The 16,778-nt window shown below is 39.1% G+C and overlaps 1 protein-coding gene across 1 annotated transcript in view; it reads right to left on the bottom strand.

Moving 5' to 3' along the window:
- Window positions 1–1,088: 1,088 nt before the first annotated feature.
- Ereg (epiregulin) overlaps window positions 1,089–16,778 on the bottom strand; it is a 19,033-nt gene continuing 3,343 nt past the window's right edge. Inside the window, exons 2-5 of the mRNA NM_007950.2 lie at window positions 7,876–7,962; window positions 6,166–6,289; window positions 5,508–5,657; window positions 1,089–4,674 (exon numbers count right to left, since the gene is read on the bottom strand). Of these exons, the coding sequence (NP_031976.1) occupies window positions 4,593–4,674; window positions 5,508–5,657; window positions 6,166–6,289; window positions 7,876–7,962 (443 nt within the window). The 3' untranslated portion in view covers window positions 1,089–4,592. The remainder of the gene's footprint in view (window positions 4,675–5,507; window positions 5,658–6,165; window positions 6,290–7,875; window positions 7,963–16,778) is intronic.

Raw genomic sequence — 16,778 nt, 5'->3', positions numbered from 1 at the left:
CATATTGGGTAGATAGTAAAATATAGTCAACTGGAACTCAGTAGAGGTATGGAGGCTCAGAAAATCCACTACATGATGGTCCTCAAAGTCATGGGTCACATGGAGAGAAATATAAGGTAGCTATATGCAGAGATAATTCCTGAGATCTGGACATACTCCCATGCTTACAGGGGCACCATGAAGGATGAGGTGATATTGAGGGTTACACAGCTAGAATCCAGGTAAAGGTGATGTCTGGGAGCCAAGAGGTAAATGTGTTGCTAGTTTTTCCCTTTGCCCTGTAGGTTCTCATACTCAGACTTTGACTCAGTGTGCTTGTTATATGAGATCTCAAAATCTCCAATTAATAATAATTCTTGTTCCCCCTGCCCAAAACAAAGCAAAACAACAAAACAAAACACTGAGTTAGATTGATGCTAATTCTCCACTGAGTTCTGTTGTCTCTGACACAGTCAGAATTGTAGTGGCTTGAGGGTCAGGAGACCTCATTTCTCAGGGTAGCTCCACCCATTGCTTTTAGTTACTATTCAGTTGTCATAGGCTATGGCCTCACTGTTCCCAAGCTATCAAAGGCTCAGGGAGGTCATAAATCAGTAAAGACCTCTAGAGGGGTTCTTGGTTTGTATGACTTAGTGGTCAAGTATACATTTAGTAGCCACTACAAAGGGACAACAAGAAATGCCTTGCAGATTGTTGGAGCAATGTATAAGGAAGTACATGTGGCCTAGCTACTGTTTTCTCCTATGGAAAGCCAGGAAACTGAGTCTTTGGGGCACAGGTTAAGGAATCATGAGTATTCTTCTGGCTGGTACAGTTCTTAAAAAGCCATTTGTCATAGGGCATATTAAAATACCCATTAGCATAATCTTTGAAAACATGGTAACACCTAAAATCAATGACTCCTTTTATTGTAACACTTCAATATATTAGCCCCTAAAATGAGGTACATATATGGGATCTTTCCCAAATTAAGAGCACTGTGTCTTTCTGTTACCACACCTTAAAACTCCGACACTACTTTCAAGCCCCCCCCAATATGCTAGGACACAAATAGGGAAGGGAAAAAGGAAGAGAGACTTCAGCCTTTTTATGTGTTTGTTCTTTTATTTTTTCCATAGCGATCTTGGCCAATTCCTAACAAAAAATAAATAAAAACTGACAACAACTCATACATTATAGTGTCCTTCACTATGTCAAGGTACATGACTATCAAAGCTGATATTAACTGCAAACAAATTGATACAATTCAGTACTCTGATAACATTCATAATCCAATAAGTTTTAAGGTGAACACAATACAACTTTATGTTTCACTAGAATCTTTAATAGAAATTTTATACGAGCGATTCTACAGATTTACAAAGTGCAATGGCAGAGTGCAAACAGGCAAAAAGAGAAAATATGCTCTATGACATTCAAAGGCATCATGTGTCAATAGCAGAGATATCTTAGACAAATGTAGTTTTCCGTTAGAACTTTAAAATGTAGCCTGAAAGTGCTGTTTATGCTCCCCCTTTCCCAGAACATTAGAAAAGATTTAAAAAACGGGGAAATCAATCAAACTTTAAAAGAAATCTACAAAATAAAAAATTGAACCAAACGTGACAAATTTGGTTCAATAAAAAGATTTAAAGGCAACTTTTCAAATTACTGACGGAGTGGGACAAAAATTAAGACACTAGGCCATGTCATATATTTGCTAGAAACAGGTATCAATTCAATAATTGACATCTTTTGGCAGGCAAATTTAGCTAGCTGTCTTCAAAAGGACTCAAAAAAAAATCTTTGGCTTTTCTCACACAGTTTGACTCTTGACATAGAGGGGGTGAACCAGATGAAAGCAGTATAGTTATGGTCTAGTTACAAAGATGGGTGCTTTAGGTAGTTGGGGGTCTCATTTTTAAGGTAAAACTTTACTGTCAAATACAGAGCATGATGTCCTTGGTCACGGAGTGGATCTACTGGACTATGAGGTAGTCTTGATGGGAGACTGTAAGTTATACAATTATGCACCTGGGGTTGCTTTGGTTCTCAGTATAGTGTGTGTACTACCCTTGTTGATGTCCCTGTGTGTGTGTATACACAATATAATGGGAAATCTGTGTATGAACTGGTTGTCATCTTTTTTTAGGCTTGCTTAACATAATCTTCACTAGAACAATGAGTTTTTAAAACATGTTCACCCGACACCAGGAAGCTCCATCATCCTTTTGCATTATTTGTATGTTTTTAGGGGATAATAGGTGTATCCCAACCATAGTTTTTGCTGGACATGTGTAAGGCTCTGACTTTTATTCCCAGCTTTGAGGTCAAAACAACAATAGTAAAAAAAAGATACAGAGACGTAAATTGTTCCTGAGTTCTTTTAAAACATATTTAAAAATACAGAATGCTACCCCAAGGTTCTTGCATCTAGTTATGTGGTATGCCCAGGAATGCTCATAGCAGACCATAAGCATCATACCATATCATATACCAATATACCAATATCTAAAACGCCTGTTTTCAGCTTCTGTAGATAAACTGGATGAGTTTTAGCCCAGTTCTTGAAAAGCTTTAAACCTTTGTCTGGAGACTGGAAACAGGTTAGTGTTTCCTTTACCCAGTTGATGTCATTGGGCTTTCAAAATGTGTTCTCACACAGGATGCTGACTGTCCTTCAGCCAAATCAAATGGCAAAGAAATACACTTTTTAGATCTCACTGACCTTCATTCCCCTTTGTCCTTTTAAACATGAGTGTGGTGTGCTGGTTACTTCAGAAACAAAGAGCTGTCATTCTGCAAAGGCTGGAGCTGGTGTGTGCACAAGTTAGTGCACCAGAATGCCTTGTGCGCTGCTTATTCAATCTTTCCCTCATAGCAAGGCCAGGGCTTTGGATGAGAGCTGTGTGAACCTTCCAGGGATTTCCATGACTGGCTCCATGGAACATCAATGATTGGTCCCTTGGCACTTTAGAGGCCAGAGGCAACTCCTGATCTTTTTGTTACCTTAAACATATGCCAGGAAAAAGGTGGAGGAAGGATCGGCCCTCCCTGACCTGGTATGTGTTCCAGGGAGATTCCACCTAAGGTTGAGCATTTGGTGGGGCAGCCTCCAGGAAAAGGTGTTCTAGCAGTGGCTCTCGAGATAGCTGCCTGGAATCCTCTCAGTGACTCACGAAGACCTGCAAGCTGAGAGTGGAGGCCAGCCTTCTGTCTTTCCACAAAGGCAAACAAAGGACGAAGAAATGGGGCAGGCTTCTCTTTAGTTTCCATGGGTATGGATAATGAAGTCTACATTTTAAAAGCTTTCAAATGTGTTTCCCCTTTGGAAAAATAGATTGTGATTTATTTTTTCCTGTATTTTCTTTGCTTCCTGCATTTGGATATATGTTTTTTAAATGAAGCTTTAAAATCTGTAAAAAGATGTTGTCTGAACTGTGTATTGTAAAAAACAAAACACAAAACAAACAAAAACAAACAAACAAACAAACAAAAACAGAACAAAACAAAGAAAGAAAGAAAAACCATTTTGAATCTGGGCACCGTAATGTATGACTGTAACCCAGGAGGTTATAGCAGGAGAGTTAACCATGAGCTTGAGGCCAGTCTGGACTAGAGTGAGACTCCATGTTAAACAAACAAAATAACAACAACAAAACAACAACAAAAAGCAAAAACAAAACTCCTCTTGAGCATGAAATACAAAAGTACGTTTCCATATCAGTCAAGATCTGGTTAGCGCCCGCCCTCCTGTATTTTAAAAATACAATTACTTTGATTTGGATTCTGCTTTAATGCTACAATCCTTCAGTAAATTCCCTATAAAAATAAATACTCTAAAATGGGGTTCAAATTTGTCTTCAGATGTGGATTTTCTGATTGATATTCAAAGCAACAACCTCACATGATATACTCTACATAGGTGGAGCAGCTAATGTTTGTTAATGAATTTTTCTTTGTTCCCCTAGACACATCTGAACCCAATAGCAGAGATACTGAAGAGACATCTTGTCCAGGACTAGCTGGTTTGAGGCACATAAGTTATGTTTACCTCCTCTAAGTCCCATTGTTATTACTGTTTAATACATGATAATAAAGTCAAAGCAATTATCACAGACATAAGAAGTAGAAAATAAATTACTTATGCAATTGATTTGACTATACTACGAGGCTCGCCAACCACTGTGCCAAGCCATAATTCAGTCAAGTCAATTATCACAGACAGAAGAAGAAAAAAATAAATTACTGATGCAATGGACTTGACCATATCACTAAGCTCGCAGGAATGTCACTTGCAGACACCTCCCAAGCCACAGATTGGACATTGCTCTCTCTAAGCACTGCATCAGCTTAATGAACTTTGAAGCTTTTCAATAAAGCATTGTACTCAGGAAATTCTTACAAAAATATCAAATTTCTTTTGATATTAAATATTTTACATATAATATATTAGCAAATATATTTCTGTCAAAAATAAAACACTTTCCAATTGTATTAAAAATATAGTTATTGACCTAACAGATGACCCAACATAAATATTATTAACATGAGAAAATATTGACATCAGCCAGGCACACTGTGAATCCTTGTCCGTAACTTGATGGCACTGTTCAGACCTGTGGCAGCACTGGGTCCCCTGAGGTCACTCTCTCATATTCCTCCCTCGATTTTTTACTTTTTCGATTTTTGTACCTGTAAATAAACAGAAATGAAACAACACTGTAACTAACAGATATAAAAACAGGCCCTGAAATAAATACATAGACTCCAAGAGCTTATGTAAAATGCCCAGACAGAGGAGGTTTGAGTCAGGTAATGGGTAAAGCAAGAAAGCAAGAGAACGGTGTCCCATTGTCCAACCGTTTAGGTAAGAAATGGACATGGTGACACAGTTAACACTGTACAAGTGTTTCTCCCAGGGCTTGACATGGGCACAAAGCTGAGAAATGACAGGAGTGACTCTCCAGCATCTTTCTCTATCAGTTTTGCTCACCCGTATTAAGTTCTGGTACATATAGTGAGGAAGGCATCATCATCAGAGAGCTGCCTAGTACAAAATCTAAACAATGACTTTCTGGGGGAAAAAATCACTACAATCTGTACCAACTTCAAACTAATAAAAATAATCTGCAAACACTTTTATTAACACTATTATTCTAGTATTCTCAATTTTACAGGTCCAGTCAAAGTAAAAACCCTGACAATCTTTAGTTATATTTCTTTTTAGTTATCATTTTGTAATAATACCACTCACTGTAAGCGAAGAACCTTAATTATTATAGGATGAGAATTTCTGTCTGTATGTTATGAATAAATTATGTTCCTTACTTGAGTTTTATATGCACATAGGCAGACAGTAGAGGTCAGTGACTGAATGAAACCCCGGTGCTATGCAGCAAAACATCTTTGCTAGAAAGACAGCGCAGATTCCACTTTGTTCCTCTCATACTAAGTTTACATTTCAACCAGTTTATAGATCTGTGTTTTTATAATTTAAAAAAATGCTATAAAACTAACTGGCTTACCATCTGCAGAAATAGTATATGCATCCAGCGGTTATGATGAGAAACAGGAAAATGAGAATCACTGTCAACGCAACGTATTCTTTGCTCAAGGGTTGGTGAACAGTTAGAAAGAAGTGCTCACATCGCAGACCAGTGTAGCCCACTTCACATCTAAAAGAGAACAACAGCAAAGAAAACCAATTATTTTAAAATGAGATCATGCTATGAGTTAGCATTATAAGAACTAAGTCCCCACTGCAATATAAGAAACCAGGATGATTTGTTAAAAGTTATAAAAATGAATTCAAAAATGGAATGCATAGTTAACTCAATATTAGTAAACTAGCTCTACACAGCATCTAGTTCAAACTATAGCAGCAAAAGGACAATCAGTGTAGCTGCTGAGGTACTGGTCGTCTAGAATTCTATATATATGCATATATGTATATGCTATTGTAGTGAGGGGAGGCCTGTGAATTTTCCCTCGTTCTTATGCACCCCAAAGTATCTGTCCAGACTGAAACAGTCTACTTGTTTCCTAATTTTGAAGAAGTAACAAAATTTTTAATAGTATCTATAAAATACGTTTCAACAGCCCATAGAATCTATTAACTACAGAAGAGGCGAGGAAAGTGCAGGGTTCAGAAGTGTCATTGCATGCTCAGTTTGGTCACTTCACCTGCAGAATTTCTCTCTCATGTCCACCAGGTAGATGCACTGGCCATGCAAGCAGTAGCCGTCCATGTCAGAACTACACTTTGTAATCTGCACTTGAGCCACACGGGGATCGTCTTCCATCTGAACTGTGAAAGGAATGGAAAGTTTAATGACTTGTGTTCTGGGACTCTGGCTGTATAGCTCTCCTTTCTCTAAGCAACTTCAGCAGACAGTCAGGGGTTAACAGTGGAGAATTTTCAGGGCGAAGGCATTACTCAACTTATCACATTCCCCACAGCCAATAAACAAACACCCGAACATACAATAAATAGGCTAAACAAAATGAATTTTGAGGATGTAATTCTCAAAAGTCAGACAGGCAGGTAGGCAGACACACACACACACACACACACACACACACACACACACACACACACATACCCTCCATGTTTGGATTATTCCCTTCCCCCAGGTAAAACTTGTCTTTTGTTTGCTTGTTTTCTGAAGCCTCCAAGCAATTCTGAAATTCCTTACTTAAAAAAAATTAATTAAATTATGAGTTGAAAACATTAATTAGTTCAGGAGAGTTTAATTCTAAAACAAGTCTTGGCTGGATGTATATTTCCAAATCATTGAGATTATCAACCAAGAAACCACTCTTGAACATCTCTTGAATGGATACCTGACCATGAACTAGACGAATTTTGAAAGAGTCTTCTAAGAAAATACAGCAGTTAATGTAAGAGTTTTAAATAGAAATATTATTTATGATGGAGGCAATGTAGGTCCATTGGCAGAGCAAGTGTCTAGAATGTACAAAGTCTAAGTTCAATCCACACCACCATTTGAACTGGATATAGTGGTACCTTCCCCACTGCCAAGGTAGGTACAGAAGGTTCAAGGTTAGCCTCAGCTACATAGGTGTTTGAGGCCAGCCTGGGAAACATGAGATCTGTCGATCTGATCTGTCTCATATATATATATATGTGTGTGTGTGTGTGTGTGTGTGTATGAATAAAGAAAACAATGATTTACCTAAAATATTTAGAAAATTATCCAAAGAAAGCATTCCTGCCCAAATAACTACCCATAAAAATCAAAACAAAACAAACAAGCAAACCAGTGATGGAAGGAGATTGACAAAATTCCAGAAACCTTGGTGGCAATGGACAAGAAAGAAGTAGTAAACCTAGAACCATTCTTTGGATTGGTATTACTCAGAGCAAAGCATGGAGAGTTAGTTCTCCTGGCCCATGTTGCCCATGGGGGATCAATGGCTGTCTATCATTCACCTTTGTTCTACCTTAACATGGTGCTGATCACACTAGGCACTCTATGAATGTTTCCTGAGCCCTATGGCTGAAACAGAAGGGGAGTATTCATTCCTCTTACATGACACATCTACCAAGAGAGAACACGTTGTGTATGGAGTTTGCATTTTCCTGTTCTTCATAGGATCTGGTCCTTCAAATATTTTCCAATAGTAGCTTTACACTCAATATGATTTGTTTTGGTTTCTATGCTTCCAAAACCCAAATCTTTATAACTGCATGCCTAATCTTTCTCCCTTTCTTATTTCTTCATGTAATTTCTCCAGATTTCTAATTAATTGCTAGGTTAAAATGGATAAGGCAGGTGTCCCTTCCTAGTGCTTCATTGGCATGTACTTATATTGACATTTTATTTGAAAATGTGTACAAGTTTTATGTCACTTTCATGAGCACAGACTTACCTAAGGCGGTACAGTTATCCTCGGATTCTCCTGGGATGCATGATGGGATCACGGTTGTGCTGATAACTGCCTGTAGAAGGTGGGAACCTAGGTATGGAAGAAAATCAAATATGCAATTAGTGCTGCCAGGAAAGCAACTTTCGTTACAGTTCTGCATGTCTTTGGGATGTATTGGAATTTTTAAGAAGTTAGTTCAATCAAAGTGATGACAGACTGTTAAGGAAACAGTCATATAATCCGTAAAATATAATCTAGATAAAAATGAGAATATTGTTGCCCCTTTTGGTTCATGTGGACTAGCTCCAGCATTGCCTACATACAGTGAACTTATAGATATCCAGGTCCCTTTCACAAAGCAGCATAGGATTTGACCATAACCTGAGTCTGTCTTCTAGTGTACCCTAAATCATCTCCAGGTTACATCCTAACCCTAATACAATGTAGATGCTATGTGGTATCTGTTAGACTGTGTTGTTATGTTGTTATGTCAGGACAGTCAGTATTCTCCAGTATTTGGAACCCATGGATACAGGAGGACCATGTGTGTGTCTTATCTAGTCCTGGAAGAAGCTGCTGAAGTATGCCAAGCTGTGTAAGCCCTAGCGACCAGTCTTTGTCAGCACAGCAAACTTCCAAACAACTGCCTCATTCAGTAAAAAGATAAACGGTAGAAATTAGGCATCAGAATGACTCAGACCACTTCTGAATTGTATGGGAAACATAATAAGAAGATCCTTTTACTTCTATATGCATTCACACAAGAGCATTTTGCCTCTCTTGTTTCACCTTTGTGTATTTGAACACCAATCTTTTTTTTCTGAACTGTAGGAGTTACTATTATATAGTCAATAGCTGTGCTAGTAGTAGTAGTATCAGGTGCAAGTGGCTGACCTCATATGTGCACGGCGTGGAGATACAGTTCTGCTCATTTTATCTATGCTATCTCACTTTATGCTGTCAAAGGTGCTAAGGAAGAAACTAGTAACTCCATCAGACATACGAGAACTGAGCATGCGGAGTTTAAACAACTTCCCCTGGTGATGCACATTACATGGGCCACAGGACAGAGTTTGGAAATGGGTAGTGATATTGAATGTGATGATTATCCCATGGAACACACTACAGAAGCTAATGCATAATTTACATCACCTCAAAAGGAATGGGGAAATGAGAATGGCATGAGAAAACCTGAGCTCTGTTACTTGGACACAGTAACTCTCTCCCCCAACTCTCAATTGTTCTGACAGACTTTTAAGGAGACTGAATGGATTGTTCTCCCCGCCTCCCCCCGGAACACCAGACTTATCAGAGATTCCCATAAATATTCCAGACAGTCGACCTCTAGCCTGTAGTTTGAATGAACTATCCAGGTAGTGCCCTCTACTGGTTTATAGTAAATCTCTATAATTTGGCATTTAAATACATCATTTAATCGGTAGGGAAAAGGTGATTTTTCTCCTTGATCAGAGGAACTTTGAGCTAACCAATCAGACTGCACATGAGGGTGTTCTAAACATCAAGACAGAGATCGACACCAAGTACAACCTCATGGTTCCTACTCCCTACCATGTTTCAAAGTGGACCCAACTCAAGACCTAAAGACTCAGTTTTATATTCTCCCATTGGTTTGGAAACCCTGAAAGCTGTAAATCAGTGGTCTGCCACCTTCCTAATGCTGAGATCATTTAATGTGGTTCCTCCCGTTGTGGTGACCCTCAACCGTAAAATTATGTTTGCTGTTACTTCATAACTGTAATTTTGCTACTGTTATGAATTACAATATAACTATCTGATATGCAGATAGCTGATAGGAGGTGACCCTGTGAAAGGGTCATTATTCCTCCAAAGGGGTCATGACCCACGGGTGGAGAACCACTCATCTAGAAGCATCTACTCCCTGGTCATGCTTCTTCAATCAACATGGATTGCTTTGATAGGCGAAAGTTAATCTTTCTTCAATGACTGAAAAGAAAACAAAACAAAGAAAGAGAGAGAGAGAGAGAGAGAGAGAGAGAGAGAGAAGGAAATTAAGAAAGAAAGAGAAAGAAGGACCAAAGTCTTTGTACTGTCAGTTCAAAGATGAAAACTGTTTTCACACAGTTGCCGAATGAAGTGTGTGAATTGGAAGAGGAGCTGGAGTCTCGTCCACATTAGTTTCTTTCCATTTCTTGATAGAGTTTTACCATGCACTGTACTTGAAGAACCCTTTAACCTTGACCTCTCCTCAACAAAACCTGGACTTCTGACTGTGTGTGATTTTATCCTTAACACTCTCCATCCCTCCCCTACCCCACCCCACCCCCACACACAATCAGCTCTTCCCTGTTACTCCTGGAGGAGACATTTCAATTCTCAATCCAGGAAAGTACCTGGGGGTGGGGGCTGGGGGTGGGGGCTGGGACACGAGTTTCTCTATCCAAGCGCACCATCCTTTATTTAGAAGTCACACAGACAAGAAAAGGTGCTGATGTCAAGATGAGTTTGCCCTGCTTAAGACTGCTGTCAACTGCTACCTCTCCCTGCTGTAAGCTGCAGCTGATCCCAAGCGGTGTTCTGTACTGTTCCATTGTTTATTACAGCTTTGATAAGTTATTAGTTCGTCTTCTATTATAAGCTTTGAATTGCTTAGGCCGCGGGTGAAATATTTGTCTTTGTACATTGTAGAGCGTTTAGCGTAGGGTGTGCACCTCCTGGAACACTAGCCTTCCCTGACCTGGGATGCTTGTGTGGAGACGGTTCATTGGTTGGGCAGTTTCTGTGTGACTTGCTGTGGTAATCCACCAGCCAAACAGTTTACAGATGAAATCGTAAATAATTATGTTAAAGTGTGAGATCATGCCAGTGATTGACAAAAATGAGTCTAAATCATCTATCTCCATACACAGTTGTGCCTGACACAGGACTTCGGAACGTTGAATGAAGGAATGAATGTGGTGATGAGGAGACTGAGAAGCCCACCCACCGAAAACTGTGATATCAATGCCTGTCACTTTTGCAAAGTGTTGAGGATTAGACTGAAAGCACTGCCCATGCTTGGTAAGCATTCTGTCACTAGCTACAATCACAGCCCAGTATCATTGTTTTAAGTTGTACAGGGAGGGAATATACCCCAGTGTCATGTCCATATAGTTCCTTAAGTTTTAAGTCTTAAGTTTTTCATGATTTTAGTGGGTTTGTGTATAACAATCTGTGGTTCAATTGTAAATATTTTATTTAAGGTTTTTGTTCCTTATAATGAATTCCTGCTAAAAAAGTCATTCATTGGGTTAAACATTTTGGATCATGCCTGTGTTAAAATCAGATGTAATGACAATTCCTGGTTACTAAGACTCTGATGAAGTCTATGCAAGGTGACAGAGGTAGACGGTCTATAAATGCAAACTTGTGCTTAGAATTTCAACTTCACCCCCAAAAAGCAAAGGCCAAAGCCACTTCAAGACTATTATCTGGGTCATAGCTCCAAGTGGGTTTAAGAATTTAATGTTCTCTCTTCATCACCCCCTCACATTTTGGAGACTGCATTTCAGTGAAATCTCAAACACACCAGCAGGAAATGGAACCACTGACTCACAGGATGCAATTCGCCTCTTCCCCATGAGTCAGGACCCAACCTACACCCTTAAGCAATGATGGGGACCGTGCATGTGCGTGGGAGAGTCTGAGTGCTGTCGCCGGAATGGGGATAGCCCTGACAGCCAGGAGCCCTGGAGTGCTAGGACCTGTTTGACCAATAGTCAGGCAGAATACCTGACATACAAAATGTTCTCATTGCCTACAGTTTCTTCTGACCTGCTTCCTAGTGAGGACAGAGGGGCTCACAGAAACCAAAGGAAAGGAAACTGGGATTCTGGGACTGAAGGGATGGGCAAGTCAGCAAAACATCCCTAAGCCTCATGCAGGAAAAATTAAATAGATTAAAAAAAAAGTTAAAAAATCAAATAAAAAAGGCTTCTTTAGAAAACAATCAAGCAAATGAAAATGGTCTAAAATAAACGATGTTAGCAAATGAGAGGTGTTCACCTTCTTTTCCCAATGAAATCTTGCAGAATATTTTAGACCAAAAAAGCAGTATTTGCCTGGCCCAATAGGGTAAGCATATCTGCTTTGAATCCTTCCCAAGGTCACACCAGCTGGCCTGCCCTGGAGCTATTTGGTTTGCCATTTTCTTCCAAGTTGGGACTATAGAATTTCTTGATAGCAGTTGATCTATTGGATCTTGTGCACTTAGAAAAAGTGAAGGAAAAATTCTGTTCATATGGAACCCACCAGCAGAATATTTTGCAGATGAAATCGTATAAGATGATATGAAAATGTGAGATTGCACCAGTGAATCTGTCAAATCATGTCATGAAAAGATCTATTTTCTGCCCTGAACAATAACAATCTGTATTTCAGAGAATATGTGTGTATATTCTTATGCTTAATATATACTTGAGCATCATATAGATAACTGAAAAAACTTCATTTGAAATGAAACATCACAAGTGATTGATACAATACAGATATCCAGATGTTTGTTTTAATTTTGAGTTTTAAGAGGTCCAAGAAATTTTCCTTGGCAAGTGGCAAGGAAGGATTTCATAAAACATTCCTTTCAATGATATGCATTAACTTTTATTCCATAATATCAATAGGAACTTCTAAATCATACCCTAAAGTGTTTCTACATTTGAGATACAGTGCTAAAGCAAGTTAAGAATGAGTGTTTAAACTCATTGAGGAAAACACTGAGGAAAAATTATATATTTTCCATAATGAGGGAAAATCTGGAGAACTCTTGTATTTGGGGTAAAATATTAGTCTTGGTGTCCAGGAACTTTATGACTTAGAATTCTAAAGATGACCGATGGATCTCCTACAAGCTGAGAATGCATCTGTAGAGTCTTACTTTAACTCTATTGGAATCTTTTTCCTTGAGACAGTTTAACACGGGGGATACTTTTTACAGCCTTGTGTAAATGTGTGTCCTTCCTTCTGGCTTCTACTTTTGTTGATTCAAACTGAACATGTAAACATCTAATTTTGGGCAAGAAGCTCCATAAAGAATCAACAGCTGGATTCTAGTATTGTTGTTTGGTGTCTTTTTCCTGTAGTCACGGTGATGACTGTAGTCATGATGATGACTGAAGCTTGGACTATTTTATGACGTTTCTTCCAGCATTTACTTTCACTGTACATGCTGGAGGCTGAACATGAATCTTTTCACAAGGATAAAGTTTTAATCAGTGAACACACACAGGCACTCACACAAGAAAATGACTATAGATGATGTCATTTAAGCACCCTTTGATATTGTTTTAAAAGACAAGTTCTCTCTATGCAGCTGAGGCCCGTCTCAAATTTTCAAACATCCTCTCTCACTCTAACTGTTCCTGGAAATACAGCCATGTGCTATTACATTGTCATGAATGGGTCATTTTAAAAACTTGAAGATAACTTGTTTTTACCCAGAGAAGTTACATACTATAGAGCACATATTAAGACTTCCCTTTCATGAAGATGTAGTTTGTGAATATATAGCCTTGGTTAGACTTCAGTGAGAGACACATACACAAGAAGGGTTTAGCTAGAAGAAGAAGAAAGGGAAGAAGAAGAAGAAGAAGTCAGCTCATCACATGCTTCTTTCTAGTTGGTTACATGAATGAAATATTTATTCAATACATATCTATTGAGCACTTTCTATTTGTGAAGCTTTGAACACGATGGAAAAAGGCATAGTTCTCATCCTTCATAGATTCAATGGAGTTCTACACGTAGGGTGAGAATGAAGAAAGCAGAGTACATGAAGAATGGTAAGGATTCAGCCAGAACACACCAGGGTTACAAGACCTGTGCGTGTGCAGGAAGCAGGCAGGACAGCCCATTTGTTCGTGAATGGATAAAGGGTGGACTTTCTAAGTGATTGGATTTGAATCTGAAGGTCATACATCACCTTTATGTGTGCATGGGTTCTGGAAGGAGCTGATGAAGCCCGTTTGAAAATCAAATGAGATATTATTGTATAAATGGGACCTTTTTACATGTTCCAAAAAAATAGTATGGAGTGAAAACAAGAAACCTGGGGAACAATTAGACTGACAGAAATGGTCAAGGAAAGAGAAAAATAAATAGGAGGGAATGGGGAAGTTTAGCATTGTGAATGGCAGAGGAGTAACAAGAGGAGCAGGGGGCCAGCTGTGCAATGACTGAAGAAACAGGCATTGCTAAGCTGATAGGTTTTGTGATGCTGACATGAAACAGGACTTTGCTTATGTTAGGCAAACATTCTCTCCCAACGATGACTCTTAAAACACTAGAAGTGGTACCCAGGCTCCCACTACTATGAACGTCTTGGTAATTCAACCTGTGAATTACAGGAGACAATAAAAGCATATGTTCAATCAGTGGTTCTCAACCAGGGCTAATTTTATCAGCCAAGGATGATTGACGAGGTCTGGTGAGGTTTCTAATTGTCACAGTGGGAGTTGCTACTGATATATAGCAGTTAGAATCCTGGTTTGCTGCTAAGCACCCTGCCGTGCTAAGGCCAGCCCACCACAGAGAACTAACCCATCCATGGCTGAAGAAGGTGCCAAATATCCTGCACCAGGCTCCTGAGAAATAGGCTCTAGGTCTGGCTCAGTCCATTTATTTTATCTCCCTGCTAAGAAATTCCTTACCTCTAGAAACAGAGAGCAGTGAGAGAGGTCAGATGGAGGGAGGTACAGAGTTTGAATTAAATGACTCCTTATTCTCCTACTGGCTATCCACTATTCCTTCTCCTCACTGTGCAATATCCACCCCCTCCTCTTCTCTTCTGCCTCTCTGTCCCTGTCTCTCTCACTCTCTCTTTGCCTCCCTATTTCCCTCCCCCTCTATTCATCTCCCTTTTACTCTTCCTTTCCTCACTTTTTCTCACTACACACACACACACACACACACACACACACACACACACACACACACTCACAATACAGAAAATACGCAAACTTGGGTCAGTATAACCTCAGTGAATAGTCTATAACCAGAGAATCAGGGATACAAGGGTGGGAGATTAAATGGGCACTGACCATGGGATTTTTCAAAATCTATCAATTAATTTCAAGATATCTTCTGTCTCAGGTGCACTGGATAAAGAAAAATTGTATTGATGAGAACTGAATAAGGTTTTAATCTAGTTATGAATCCAGCCAACATGGATATTTAATATAAACTGTTACTTCCTTACGCCCCCACTGGTTCTGTTTAGATACAGACTTATTCTAAGGTATGGCGTGAATAGCCCCAGAGAAGGAGGTTGGCTCAATGGTGGCATGGCATGTGTGCTTCATCACTAAGCCTTTCAATTACAAACTATAAAGTCCTGATACCCAATAAATGTGTATATATACACAAGCCTGTGTGTCAGTAAGTTCCCCATCTCATATTTTTAATTCATAATTTTGACCTAAGAGTCAGTGCCAGGGACTCCGGTGGAGTCAGCTTAACAGATGAAAGTCTGAAAGCTTTCTCATGAGAAAAAAGTTTCAAGGAAACTTACTCCCGGATCTTTGGCTATTTCCCTAACCCATAAAATTAATTTTCCAAATCCACTTTAGTCTAGTGTATGGATCCACGTGCACTCTATATAGCTTTACCTTATAGTAAATGCCTTTTAAGGTTGTATTCTAACATAGCTAAAGCCTTTTCCTAGTGTTCTTAGACTCCAGATAGCAGCAAGGAGCTTTACCCATTCAGTAAACAATTAAGCACTTGCCATTTTACTCAGCTGTTTACAGATAGAGACTAAAATTCTCACTGAGATAGAAATTCTTATTACAGACTACATTCCATGCCAAGAGCAAATTAGTATACTATACTGAAAAGAGACAGTCTTCAGATATTGATAAGAATTAACGAGGACTAGAGAATTTTGGGGTCAGTGACACTACATTATTCTTGAGGCGTGTCAAGAGTTAACTACCCTGAGGCAATTAACTCTAAGTGTAAAACTCTTGCCTGGCAGAAAGTGCTAATCTCTAATGTAAACATTTATCTGGTCCCTACAAATTCCCTTTGTAGTCACTCCCCTTGCATCTGTGCTAATTTCTAGTGTTATACATTTATCTGGTTCCTTTTGAAGTCACTCCTTTTGCACCTGGAAAAATTCAATGTGCCTTGTTCTGCAATTTATTCTGTATTATAAAAGTCTGATGCTCAACTGTAACATTACATTCAGATCCAACACCACTCGTGTGTCTGGCTGTTTGTCCCATCCTAATCTCTGCCCATCTACTCTAGAGACTCTTTTCTACACAGGCACAGGGGACCAGAGGGCCTGTGGCAAGTCAGTAAACTTTTTTTCAGGACAAATGTCAGATGATCTTGAGTATTAGAAATACCATGCTAGTTAATTAAATCATTAACCTAGAATGCAACTGAACCTTTATCAGCTCTCTAGCTAGACCCAAACTTACACCAATAGTATCACCAAAGGACACAAAGTCTTTTGCATTACATCACTTAAAAAAAAATGTCCCAGGATTGCATTGGCATACCAAGGTTGTCAGGTGGCTCCTCTCTAAGATTCTTGCCTGTCACTGCTTTGGGGAACCTTCCCATTGTCTTCCAGTGGAATGCTCTCAACAGCAATTATAGCCACATTAATAGACAATTTACATAAGTCTATATTTAGAGTACAAATGAGGAAGCCACACCTCAATGTGTGGTCTCTTAAGAAAGGACGCCTACCTTTTGCCTCTCTACAGAGAATAGAAGATTCATAAAACTGGGCAGGAAAATTAACAATTACATAAAGACACAAGGAACAGAAACGTAAGATACTTTCTTCCTGACTACCTTACTTGGTATATATTTTGTAAAGTAAGAGAAATAAGAGGTTCTGCGAGCTTCAATGACTACTTCATAATGAAGCTCATGTCTAA

This window comes from Mus musculus, chromosome 5, assembly GCF_000001635.26.
Source record: "Mus musculus strain C57BL/6J chromosome 5, GRCm38.p6 C57BL/6J".
NCBI lineage: Eukaryota > Metazoa > Chordata > Mammalia > Rodentia > Muridae > Mus > Mus musculus.
This window is presented reverse-complemented; position numbering and strand designations above follow the sequence as displayed.